The sequence below is a fragment of the Schistocerca cancellata genome, chromosome 7 (genome assembly GCF_023864275.1).
Source record: "Schistocerca cancellata isolate TAMUIC-IGC-003103 chromosome 7, iqSchCanc2.1, whole genome shotgun sequence".
In the NCBI taxonomy this organism is placed as follows: domain Eukaryota; kingdom Metazoa; phylum Arthropoda; class Insecta; order Orthoptera; family Acrididae; genus Schistocerca; species Schistocerca cancellata.
In genome coordinates this window covers 422,449,147-422,462,246 of record NC_064632.1, presented here as the reverse complement: position 1 = coordinate 422,462,246, position 13,100 = coordinate 422,449,147, and the positions used below count along the sequence as shown (strand labels likewise).

At 42.7% G+C, this 13,100-nt stretch overlaps 1 protein-coding gene across 1 annotated transcript in view; it reads left to right on the top strand.

Annotated features, from left to right (window-relative positions):
• Positions 1-13,100, top strand: part of LOC126092620 (protein sly1 homolog) — a 161,596-nt gene that overhangs the window by 94,728 nt on the left and 53,768 nt on the right. The window contains exon 9 of the mRNA XM_049908337.1: positions 11,158-11,293. Coding sequence (XP_049764294.1) covers positions 11,158-11,293 — 136 coding nt within the window. The remainder of the gene's footprint in view (positions 1-11,157; positions 11,294-13,100) is intronic.

Here is a 13,100-nt window from a genome sequence, read left to right as displayed (position 1 = left end):
ACCATCCTTTGGTAGCGAACATCCAGGATTCCATCTCTGCCCTGGAATGGTTCAGTCATTCAGTGATGTTTGTGTGGACCCCAGTACACATCGGAATCCCAGGCAACGAACTTGCCGACAGGCTGGCCAAACAGGCTACGCAGAAACCACTCCTGGACATGGGTATCTCTGAAACTGGCCTGCGTTCTGTATTAAGCCTCAAGGTTTTTTGGCTTTGGGAGACGGAGTGGCATAACAGTATGCACAACAAACTGTGTGTCATTAAGGAGACTGTGAATGTGTGGAAGTCTTCCCTGTGGGTTTCTCACAGGGAATCAGTTGTCTTTTGTTAGCCCCACATTGGGCATTTGCCAAACGTGACTCACATGTGGTTACCTCCTCTGTCGCGAGGACCAACCTCAGTGTCTCTGTGGCTGCCAAATGACAGTCGTCTACCTCTTGCTGGACTGCCCACTTTTAGCTGTTCTGTGGCGGACTTTTAACTTTCCCAGCACCCTACCTTCTGTGTTGGGTGACAGTGCCTCAACAGCAGCTTTAGTTTTACATTTTACTTGTGAGGGTGGGTTTTATCATTTGATCTGAGTTTTAGCGCGTGTCCTTTGTCCCTCTGTGTCCTCCACGGTAGTGCTTTTACGGTGGAGGTTTTAATGTGTTGCAGAGTGGCTGGCTTCTTCTTTTTTATCCTCATGGTCAGACTGCCACGGTAGTCTGTTTTCTTGTTTTTAATCTCTTCTCGCTGTTTCTTGCGTCTCTCTCTGGTTTTCTTGTCCAGTTTTGTCCATTGTAGTATTTGTTGTCCTTCTGCCGTTCTTCTAGTTCTTCCTTTCTCCTGTTATTGTGCCGTACGTCTTCTTTGTTTTCTTCTTTCCCTTGTGTAATTGTTCCATTGCAAACAAGGGACCAATGACCTCACAGTTCGGTTCCCTTGCACCCCTCCCCCTTTTTAAACCAACCCCTGGGGGGAGGGGGGGGGGTCAGTTGGAAGGAGGTCACCATCGGAGATACCGGCAATTATGGGGGATTTTCTTGCAATGAGCCAATCTTCATCTTCGCAATCCACATCTACCAAATGTAAATGGAATGAAGCTCACAATTCAAAGACCCTCCCAGCTGCACCATGTTTCCTCGTGATTTCGCGTACTGAAGACAGTCAATCCTTTGCGAAGGTAAATCCGTTTCTTATTCAGAATGGTGTTGATGCAATTGCCAGCCTGGTGAAATCCTGCTCTCATTTATGCAATGGCACTTTGCTTTTGGAGACCACTTCTGATTTTTAAGCACAATAATTGTGTGCCACTTCACTTCTCCATGGCTATCCTGTTCGTGTTAAGTCCCATAGAATTCTGAATTCTTCCTGTGGTGTTATTTGCACTAGGCTGCTCAATGGTCTGATAGAGGCAGAAATCCAAACACAACTCTCTGATATGGATGTCATTGCCATCCATTGGGTGATGAAAATGGTAGATGCATCCTAAGTGCCCATATGCACTCCTTTTCGCACCTTTGATAGAGTGGTGCTTCCATCCAAGATCAAAGCAGGCAATGAAGTTATTTCATTCTGACAGTACATTCCAAACCTGATGCATGGCTACCAGTGTCATTGTTTCAGCCAACCGCACTCGAATATTCTGTTGACACCTGGCCAAATGTGTAACCTGTGGTAGGGATGCACACAATGGCGATTGTTCACCTCTCCCCCCGCTGTATCAACTGCAATGGTGACCATGCCACCTCCCCTTAAGATTGTCCCATGTATCTTGATGAGTGAGCTGTCCAGGAGATCCGGATAAAGGAAGAAGTGCCTTACCCTGTCACTCGCAAGTTGTTGGCTAGCCATAAACCCTGTGTTCTACCATCTGGCACTTACAGTATTGTTCATGCTACATCACACTCCATGAAGGAGATGGCCACGCAGACATGTAACCTAAAATTCGGCACTGCAGTTGGGAAATCACCCAATCTCATGGTAGCATCGCCATCTCTTTGTCCAGCTGTGCAACAAGCCACCCAACATTCACCTCCCAGACTGAAGTTGCCTGCTACACAACCAGCAGGCCAGAAAGAACAGAAGAAATACTCCCGTGAAGACTTCCTACATCCCTCCAACCAACAATCATCTGAGTCTTCCTCTGCCAACCAGAAATGCTCCAAGAAGTCAAACAAAGGCAAACAGTCTTCTCTTTCACCGACTCGAAGGTCGTTTTTGGCGGTGTCGCCATGTGATACCCTCGCCTGGCCAACCTCCATGTCACCGGTGCACACCGCTGTCCATTTTTCTGTCCCGGACTCTGCAGCTCGACAGAGGGAGAATGCTGATGCCTCTGTAGATCCATGGAGCAGGCTCCTCCAGCCTCTGTGCCCTGAAGCAGTGAGTCTTTGAGGGTTGGCACTTGGCAGCCGCCTAGGTGACATCTCTTCAATTTTTTGCTCCTTCCCTTTCTTTGTTATGACTTTCCTTCGGTGGAACGATTGTGGCCTTCAATCAAACAATGAGGATTTCCAGCTGTGCTTAGAATTGCAACATCTGCTTGTTCTCTTACTCCAGGAAGTAAAATTGCTTTCTCACAACTGCTTTGAGTTCTCGCATTTCTTCCCAGTCTGTTTTGACATTCCCTCCAGAGGACTGCACTCCATCTCATGGAGTAGTCATGCTGCTCATGCTGGATGATGTTTATTGTCAACCCATCTCTCTAACTGCCTTCAAGCTGTTGCAGTTTGTCTTTTCCTTCCTCACTTGACCTTTTGCCTTTGTACCATTTACATCCCTCCATCATTCGATGTCACCAGGACAGACGTCCTCCAGTTTATTGGGCAGCTGCCTCATCCCTTTTTGCTGCTCAATGACTTTAATGTGCACTATACCCTTTGGGGTTCTCCCACAACCTGTCCGAGAGTTGCACTCTTGGCTGAGCTTCCCAATCAATTTAACTTCCTCTGCCTTAACGCAGGAGCACCCACGTTCCTTTCAGGCTTCATACACACACATTCCCATTTGGACCTATCCTTCTGCACTGCCCAGCTTGCCCATCATCTCAAGTGGTGTGTTCTCTCTGACACACTCGATCGACCATTTCCCGTGTGCTAAGTGTTTGCTGAATCCTGTCGCACCTATTTGCAGCCCCAAATGGCAGCTTACTGAGGCCGACTGGAGGCTTTACTCCTCTCTGGCAACCTATGACAAACCTTGGTGGACTGAGGCATGCCGCGACATAGTTTGCGTGCTGAGATGTGCTCTCCACATTCTTAGCCATCGTCATACGATGGAAAACTGCATTCATTATAAACAGTTGTGTGCACAGTGTCATTGCATTCTTTGGGATAGCAAAAATGCTAGCTGGATTTCATTCACCAGTTCTTTTAATAGTTCCGCTCCCTCTTCCACCGTGTGGACCAATCTCTGATGACGCTCTGGGACCAATATCCATTTCCCAAATACCGGCCTGACAGTAGCAGATCATGTCATAGTGGACCCTATTGCTATCTCCAACACCTTGGGCCGCCATTTTGTGGAGATTTCAAGCTCCTCTCACGATAATTCAGCCCTCCTCCATCAGAAACGAGTGGAGGAGGCTTGAGAGATACCCTTCTCCTCTCTAAATCATGCATGCTGCAATGCCACCTGTACTATGAGGAATCTAGATCATGCTCTCACTTCATCCCGATCCTCCGCCCCAGGGCCAGACGATGTTTACATTCAGATGTTGCAACACCTTTCTCTTGTGGGCAAGCACTTCCTGCTTTATATGTACAATCACATCTGGCGTATTTCTCAGATGCTGGTGTGAAGCCACTGTCATACCCATCCCAGTAAGGACAAACACCTTCCTTCTAGATGCTGCCCCATTTCTCTCACCATCCATGTTTGCAAGGTGATGGAATGTATGATTCATGCCCCATCTCATTACTTTGTCCACCCATATCATGAATGATTTTATGCAGAAATCCCAGACTGTGGCCATGTTTTTCAATTTGGAAAAAGCTTAAGACACCTGCTGGAGGACTGGTTCTTCTGTACTCTCTACATGTGTGGTTTCCATGGCCACATGCCTTGTTTCCGTGAGGAGTTTTAAAAAGACAGAGTTTTTGATGTAAACGTGGGTTCTGTCTTCTTGGACGCCTTTATCCAGAAAAATGGTGTGCCTCAGTGTTCTGTCCTGAGCATCATCCTCTTTGCTATTGCCATTAACCCTATAATGGCCTGTCTCCTGTATGGCATCTTCGGCTCCCTTTTTGTTGAAGATTTTGCCATCTATTGCAGTTCTCTGGACTTGTCTCATTGAGGGGCATCTTCAGCGCTATCTTGATTGTCTTTACTCATGGAACATCCACAATGGTTTATTTTTCCAGTGACAAAACCGTTTGTACAAATTTCTGGTGGCACAATTGGTTTCTTCCACCGTCTTTACATCTTGGGCCCATTGCTCTTCCATTCATTGAAGCTTGATAGGAAGCTTTGTTGGTCTTCCCACATGTCTTACCTGGCAGCCTGCTGTATGTGGTCAATCAGTGTTTTACGTGTCCTTGGTAGTACTTTGTGTGTGTGGGGGGTGGGGGCAGATCGAACCATCCTCCATTTGTTTGTCATTTGTCCATTTGAAACTAGACTATGGGTGTTTCGTTTATGCATCTGCACATCAGTCCCTGTTATGCCGCCTCAACACTAACCACCATGGTGGCATCCTTTTGGCCACTGGCACCTTCTACACTAGCCCGACTGAGAGTCTGTACGCAAAAGCTGGTGAACTACTGCTGTCCTACCGCCATGACATCCTCCTCAGCAGATATGCAAGACATTTTTGTGCCATGCATGGCCACCCATCATATGCCTCCTTCTTCAAGGACTCATTTGATCGCCAGTATGGGGCACGTCCCTCTTCTCTGTTACCTCCTGGAGTTCGCTTTCGCTCTTGCTGCGGCAGCTTAACTTCACACCCCATGCACCTTCACCACCTTGGCTTCATGGGGTGGCCCATGATTACCTTGGCCTTCATTCACTTCCTAGGGACACTACTCCAGCCTCGCTGTGTTGCCTTCAGTTTCACGACCTTCACACAAAACTTCGCGATTGTACCTATGTGTATACGGATGGCTCTGGGACTGACCGCAGTGTCTGGTGTGCCTTCATCATTGTCATTGATGCTTTTTGGTATCGGCTTCCTGAACACTGCTCATTATTTACAACAGAGTGCTTCACCCTGTATCAGGCCACACAGTACATATGGTGGCACAGACTTTTCAATTGCGTCATCTGCTTCGAATCTCTCAGTACCCTTCAAAGCCTCTGTGCACTGCACACTATCCATCCCTTAGTGCAGTGGATCCAGGAAAGCTGTCACTTGCTCACTCTTCATGGTGCCACTGTGATGTTTATGTGGGTTCTTGGTCACATTGGTCTGACAGGAAACGAGGCAGCTGACGCTGCTACCAAGGCTTGAGTCCTTGTACCTCAGCCTGCTAGTTCTTACATTCCCTCCTACGGTCTCTCTGTTTGCCATGTGTCAGCAGGTGGTGTCACTTTGCGTCATCACTGGTCCTCCCTTCATGGGAACAAGCTCTGTGTTATTAAGCCTCTCCCAGCAGCTTGCACAACCTCCTCTCAGCCCTCTCGCCATGAGAAGATCATTTTAATTAGGTTGCGTATCAGGCCCTGTCTTTTTAGTCATTGCCATCTGTTAAGTGGTGCTCTTCTACCACTTGGTGCTCATTGCACTTAACCTGTGATGGTCCACCATTTCCTGACAGAATGCGTTTTGTAACCAGTTATGTTCTCGTTTGTGTTTGCCGTGTGAGTTATTGGCTATTTTAGTGGACGATGCACAGGCTGTTGACTGCGTTTTATTTGTTATTCTTCGTAGCAATATGGCGAAGGTCATTTAATTTTTAGTTCAGGACCTCCATTTACCAATGGCGTATTTTATAGACCTTTCTCCTCATCCCTGGTTTTAGCTGTCTTCTCTTCTGTCGATTAGGATTAACTTGTAGTCATTTTTAACTCCTGTCTTTGTCTTCATGTTCGACAGTTCTGACATGGATGTGTATGACCCTAGTTGTTTTTGTGCCCTAAAACAAAACAATACATTCTCCCACCACCATCTATTCCAGTGGGGTCACAAGCATCACTGGTCCGATCAAACACAGGGCCACCTGTGGAACCAGTCAATTGATCTACAAACTAAGCTACAATCACTGTGCTGTGTTCTACTTGGGCATGACAACCAACAAGTTGTCTGTCCACATGAATGGCCACCCAATTGCTGAGCACGGTGCCCAACACAGCATTCTTCATTTCAGTGACTGCTTCACAGTCTGTGCCATCTGGGTCATTCCCACTAATACCAGCTTTTCTGAATGGTGCAGATGGGAACTCTTGCTCCAATATATCGTATGTTTCTGTAACCCTCTTGCCCTCAACCTTCATTAGTCATTGTCCTTTACCCACCCCTCCCCTTCCCTGTTCCCATTCCAGCACTACATAGCTCTGTATTCCATCAATGCAGCCACACTCTTTTTACTTCTCTTCTTTTCTACTGCCCCTTCCTCCCCACCAACTGTCCTACCCACTCTCCACCTCATCCCCGTATGCCACCACAAGGAGCACTTTACCATTCCCGACCCCTATCCTGCTATCCCTCCTCCCTCCTCCCTCCTCCTTATCTCCCCCCCCCCCCTCTCCCCACCCAGATTGCATCGCCTCTCATGTGCTGCTGCTCGCAGTCTGGCCTCAGCAGCCAGAGACTGTGATAATGTGTGTGAGTTGTGATTGTGTATTTTGTCTAATTCTGATGAAGGCCTTTTTGGGCAAAATGTTGCTTGTTGGACAGTCTTTTTGTTGAGTAGCAATCTGTTATTTTGTAATATTGTCATTATTCCATCCTGGATTTTCTATTGCCTAATATACAACTTGGTTATGAACTGTAGATTAAAACTGAAGAAACTGCAAAAAGGTGGGAATTTAAGGAGATGGGACCTGGATAAACTGACTAAACCAGAGGTTGTGCAGAGTTTCAGGGAGAGCGTAAGGGAACAAATGACAGGAATGGGGGAAAGAAATACAGTAGAAGAAGAATGGGTAGCTTTGAGGGATGAAGTAGTGAAGGCAGCAGAGGATCAAGTAGGTAAAAAGACAAGGGCTAGCAGAAATCCTTGGGTAACTGAAGAAATATTGAATTTAATTGATGAAAGGAGAAAATATAAAAATGCAGTAAATGAAGCAGGCAAAAAGGAATACAAACGTCTCAAAAATGAGATCGACAGGAAGTGCAGAATGGCTAAGCAGGAATGGCTAGAGGATAAATGTAAGGATGTAGAGGCTTGTCTCACTAGGGGTAAGGTAGATACTGCCTACAGGAAAATTAAAGAGACCTTTGGAGAAAAGAGAACCACTTGTATGAATATTAAGAGCTCAGATGAAAACTCAGTTCTAAGCAAAGAAGGGAAAGCAGAAAAGTGGAAGGAGTATATAAAGGGTCTATACAAGGGCGATTTACTTGAGGACAATATTCTGGAAATGGAAGAGGATGTAGATGAAGATGAAATGGGAGATATGATACTGCATGAAGAGTTTGACAGAGAACTGAAAGACCTGAGTCGAAACAAGGCCCCGGGAGTAGACAACATTCTATTAGAACTACTGACGGCCTTGGGAGAGCCAGTCCAGACAAAACTCTACCATCTGGTGAGCAAGATATATGAGACAGGCGAAATACCCTCAGACTTCAAGAAGAATATAATCATTCCAATCCCAAATAGAGCAGGTGTCGACAGATGTGAAAATTACTGAACTAACAGTTTAATAAGTCACAGCTGCAAAATGCTGACGCAAATTCTTTACAGGCAAATGGAAAAACTAGTAGAAGCCGACCTAGGGGAAGATCAGTTTGGATTCCGTAGAAATATTGGAACACGTGAGGCAATACTGACCCTACGACTTATCTTAGAAGCTAGATTAAGGAAAGGCAAACCTACATTTCTAGCATTTGTAGACTTAGAGAAAGCTTTCGACAATGTTGACTGGAATACTCTCTTTCAAATTCTGAAGGTGGCAGAGGTAAAATACAGGTAGTGAAAGGCTATTTACAATTTGTACAGAAACCAGATGGCAGCTATAAGAGTCGAGGGGCATGAAAGGGAAGCAGTGGTTGGGAAGGGAGTGAGACAGGGTTGTAGCCTCTCCCCGATGTTATTCGTTCTGTATATTGAGCAAGCAGTGAAGGAAACAAAAGAAAAATTCAGAGTAGGTATTAAAATCCATGGAGAAGAAATAAAAACTTCGAGGTTCGCCGATGACATTGTAATTGTGTCAGAGACAGCAAAGGACTTGGAAGAGCAGTTGAACGGAATGGATAGCGTCTTGAAAGGAGGATATAAGATGAACATCAACAAAAGCAAAACCAAAATAATGGAATGTAGTAGAATTAAGTGGGGTGATGCTGGGGGAATTATTTTAGGAAATGAGACACTTAAAGTAGTAAAGGAGTTTTGCTATTTGGGGAGCAAACTAACTGATGATGGTCGAAGTAGAGAGGATATAAAATGTAGACTGGCAATGGGAAGGAAAGCGTTTCTGAAGAAGAGAAATTTGTTAACATTGATTATAGATTTAAGTGTCAGGAAGTAGTTTCTGAAAGTATTTGTATGGAGTGTAGCCATGTATGAAAGTGAAACATGGATGATAAATAGTTTAGACAAGAAGAGAATAGAAGCTTTTGAAATGTGGTGCTACAGAAGAATGCTGAAGATTAGATGGGTAGATCACATAACTAATGAGGAGGTGTTGAATAGGATTGGGGAGAAGAGAGGTTTGTGGCACAACTTGACTAGAAGAAGGGATCGGTTGGTAGGACATGTTCTGAGGCATCAAGGGATCACCAATTTAGTATTGGAGGGCAACGTAGAGGGTAAAAATCGTAGAGGGAGACCAAGAGATGAATACACTAAGCAGATTCAGAAGGATGTAGGTCGCAGTAGGTACTGGGAGATGAAGAAGCTTGCACAGGATAGAGTAGCATGGAGAGCTGCATCAAACCAGTCCCAGGACTGAAGACCACAACAACAACAACAACATACAACTTAACCTTTCTGTGAGAAAGTGGAGATTACAAATAAAATCAGCATTTTTTTGTCTATGCTATATTTAACAGAATGTTAAGGGAGAAAGCTCATAAATTAACACAAATAAAATTTTGTAAGGTGAAGGCAGTTCCAGTATTAACAAACACCTGGAGAGCTGGACAATAAATAGATGAGAGAATAAAAAAATTAGAAATTGATGAAACAAATTTTTAAGATGTGTGGCAGACTAGACACACTTGTATAAAAATAAGATTGATATACAACAATAACTAAACATTTTCTGTATAAATGATGGAATATAAGGCAATAAACAAAATGGAAAAAAGTATTGAATTGGTAGACATTAACAGAATTCCAAGAATTTTACTAAAATGTGTTCTAATAGAATGTAAGAAGATCCTTAATTTCTTAGGAGTATAATTGCCCTTCAAGAAGGAACAGGCCCACAGGCATAAACCATAATGATAATGAGGATGGTTATAATTTGGTTTATATTACCACTATAATATTTAATTTCTTTCATTTTTATTGCATTTCTTTCCAGAGGCTCCTCTATAGTGCAACCAGTGTAAATGATTTGTGTAATGCAGTATTGACAAAGATAGTAGTGCCATGCAATGATATGTTCATTTGAGGAAATGTGATGAAGCATTGGATGCCATATCAGGAGAATATATGGGGAAGGTGGCAGTATGTGCATAATCTGTTAACATCATTTCATGGCAGCCCCAAAACCACCCAGCATCATCATACCGGATTATGGTTAGGTCTATACTTTTTTCAGCAATTTTGAATCCACAGATTTCCGTAGCTTGCTTCGAACTTTTGTCTGATGTCAGAGTGATACACCCAGCACTCATTCAAGGTCATTAAGTGACCAAAGAAATCATGTGAATTGGCACGACACAGCTGCAACATTTCCACTGCTGCCTTTATGCAGCAAATATTGAATGAGTATGAGCAATCGTGGAGCCCAGTGAGCAGCGACCTTTATCATGTCCAAAATATCACGCAAGATGTTGAAAACTGGTTGATGACTGTTTCTCACTTTTTCCAGCATTGCCTCAATAGTGATATGTCAGTCTTCAAGCACCAGTACTTCTGCTTCTCTGGTTCTACACAGGAAAATGGTCAGCCACTTTATTCTATGTCAATCAGACTTGTTTGACCACACTGGAACCATCCGCACCACCTAACCACCATGTCATATGATGGTGCATTGTTGCCGTACATTTCCATCAACTCAGCATCCATTGTTGCAGTGTTGTTCCCTTTCAAATGCAGAAGACTAATCACCAGCCCATACTCCATTTCATCAATGGGCTGCTCCATTTTCTTTTGGCCCCACCAGTAGCCTGCTATGCCAATATGGGATGGGGATTTTCATGTGTACCGGCACTGCAGACATGTACCAGCAAACATACAAAAAATTAATTATATGACTTTATTTTATCGTACCTTTCTTGTCTTGTCACTGCGGTGTCATATGTTTCACCAAGTGGGGTTGCGCAACAGTTGTTATACAATATGGCTAATGCATACTGTCATTGCCACACAGATGTCTGCTGTAAGAAGAGTGGTTTCTGGGCTGGAATGGAGAATTATAAAACTTGTGGTGTCCTTCTTTCTTAGCTATTTAATGTATTATTTACCAGACTGTACTTTTCAGTGGATTCATCACACTGAAAATAGTGTTGTGCATGGAGCAGATAAATTTATGGTGAAAAATTATTTATGTAGTGTAGAACATGCTTATTCATCAGTGAGGTTTACAAAATTCTTATCTTAAAATCTGAACAATTAAAAGATATATTCAGGGACTGGGAAACTAAGTGAACACAATGGTTTCAGTGGTGGTACAATTGATGTCATTCTTACACTTAGAATATGGTGTGACATAATTTCATTGTTCATCATTTTAATAGCAACTTCATTGTGTATAGAGATTTGTCGACTTTTCATAATTCATTTATGACGTAAATGAAATGTTTTTACTCCCAAATGATAGAGCAGTTACTCTGATTATGATTAATTGCTGCCTGTACTTAATTAAAATTTTTATTTTTACTTGATCAAATCTTTCAGGGAATAGACAATGAAAGCGATGCTGCCTTTTCAATGGTTTCGGATAACACAGCGAAACTTACATCTGCTGTGAACTCGTTGCCACAACTGATGGAGAAAAAACGCCTGATTGACATGCACACCACCATTGCAACTGGTTTGTATGTAGTTCTGATAAATGGAAAAAAGGATTATTGTGATTTTTTTATACTGAATTTGAGAAACTTCCCAGGAAATTAAAGTATGTTTGATGAAATTGAGCAGTAGGTTGAAATGGTGGGATTTGCAGATTGCCACACAAAACAGTCTGCCAAGTAACCTTTCTGTACTTGTTTCAAATTGTCTCCAGTTTTCACCTCTTTGAAGGTGTGGGCCTCCCATCCTCCCCAGTACAATATTCAGTACCTGAATGATAAAATAGATCCTTTGCCTGCAAGTAGTTACCAAAAACTGAAAGTATGAATTACAATGTGACTTCATGAGGAGAGATCACTGTAAGATACTGAATCTGGATATTATTTTTCACCATAAACACCAAAGGCAAACATTACAATCTTTGTTCCACACAATGATGAAAACAAATTTCTTAATAAAATTTTGCCAATAAAAAATCAGTATGATTTTGAGCAAATATTAGTCACAGTACCTAAGTCACAAGTCTGCCACTTCATAACAGAAATGAATAGGATATCAAAGCAGTGGAAATAGCTGGTGCAAGTGCATTGGAGAAGGTGATGTTGGTTTCGTTTATGGGAATTACCATGCATAGATCATAACAATAACTGGCAAACACTACACAAGTCTTCTGGTCCAGCTTGTTTAAAAAGTATATGAGGTTATGTGTAAAATGAAAGAAATGGAAAAAAGCTTTCATAATAGGGTACCGGCCCAATCAAGTTCTTTGATAATGAGAAAGCTGAAGGGATTTGTCCATGTATTCCCACATATAAAGCAGTTTGTAGCTGGAAAATGTTTTTAGTCAAATGGAGAAACTCTGATAGCTGTAGATTGGTTTATTGATACTGTCCAGAAACCTAATTCAGGAGCTGTGCACCTTAATGTGCTTATGAACAGTACAATATAGATACTTCCAATTCTTTTGTTACGCTGCTGAGTAGAGATGTCAGTGTTGCTTGCAGTAGAGTGATCTCTGGAGTGACGTAGGGATGGAAACTGTGTCCATGATAGATCTTTAAGTACGATAGTTGTATTAGTGATAAATACTTTGTAACTAATCTCCTGCTTCCTTTTTGCCCACTCCATCAGTCTTTTGATGCTTGGGGGTGAACTCTTTGTAAACACTATTAATGTAGGGCTATTCTGGGAAACATTTGTATGTATCCTTATCTCGTATTTTGCTGTAACTCTTGGCTTGGAGCACCACCCATGAATTGAGGTGAAGTTGATGTTTGTGATTTCCATGCTTATTTTGTTCTTTCACTATCCTTACAGATGAATATGCTAATTTAATTTTAAAAAATGAAGTAGAGGACCCTTCAATATTATGAAAAGGGTATATTTAACTAGGAAATTACCGTGCGAGTATGCCATAACGTGATGTTTATTAAGAGTAATAAATTGCACTGAAACCTTGAAAAAGAACTTCACAAATGTAAACTAGCTATCTGCACTCCACAGCAATGTACATCTTCGTCCAGAATTCACTTATGTTGCGATAAAATCGATTGTGATACTACCACTAATGTGGAGATACATAATCCTAACTCCAACTGGCACTTTGTCTGCTGAAGAATAGTGAATTGGACATTACATACTGTTGGTTGCATTTGCATGACTCAGTGCCAACATCTCCGAACACTCAAGCTTCCAATAGATCATTGCATGACAGCTGTTACTGTTTCTTTATTTAGTAGGGATGGTACCTTCTGCAAATATTTGTGTATTTTATATTATTAGCAGTCAGTTTCATGAGGGTGGCACTGGCAGTCAATTTCAACAAGCAA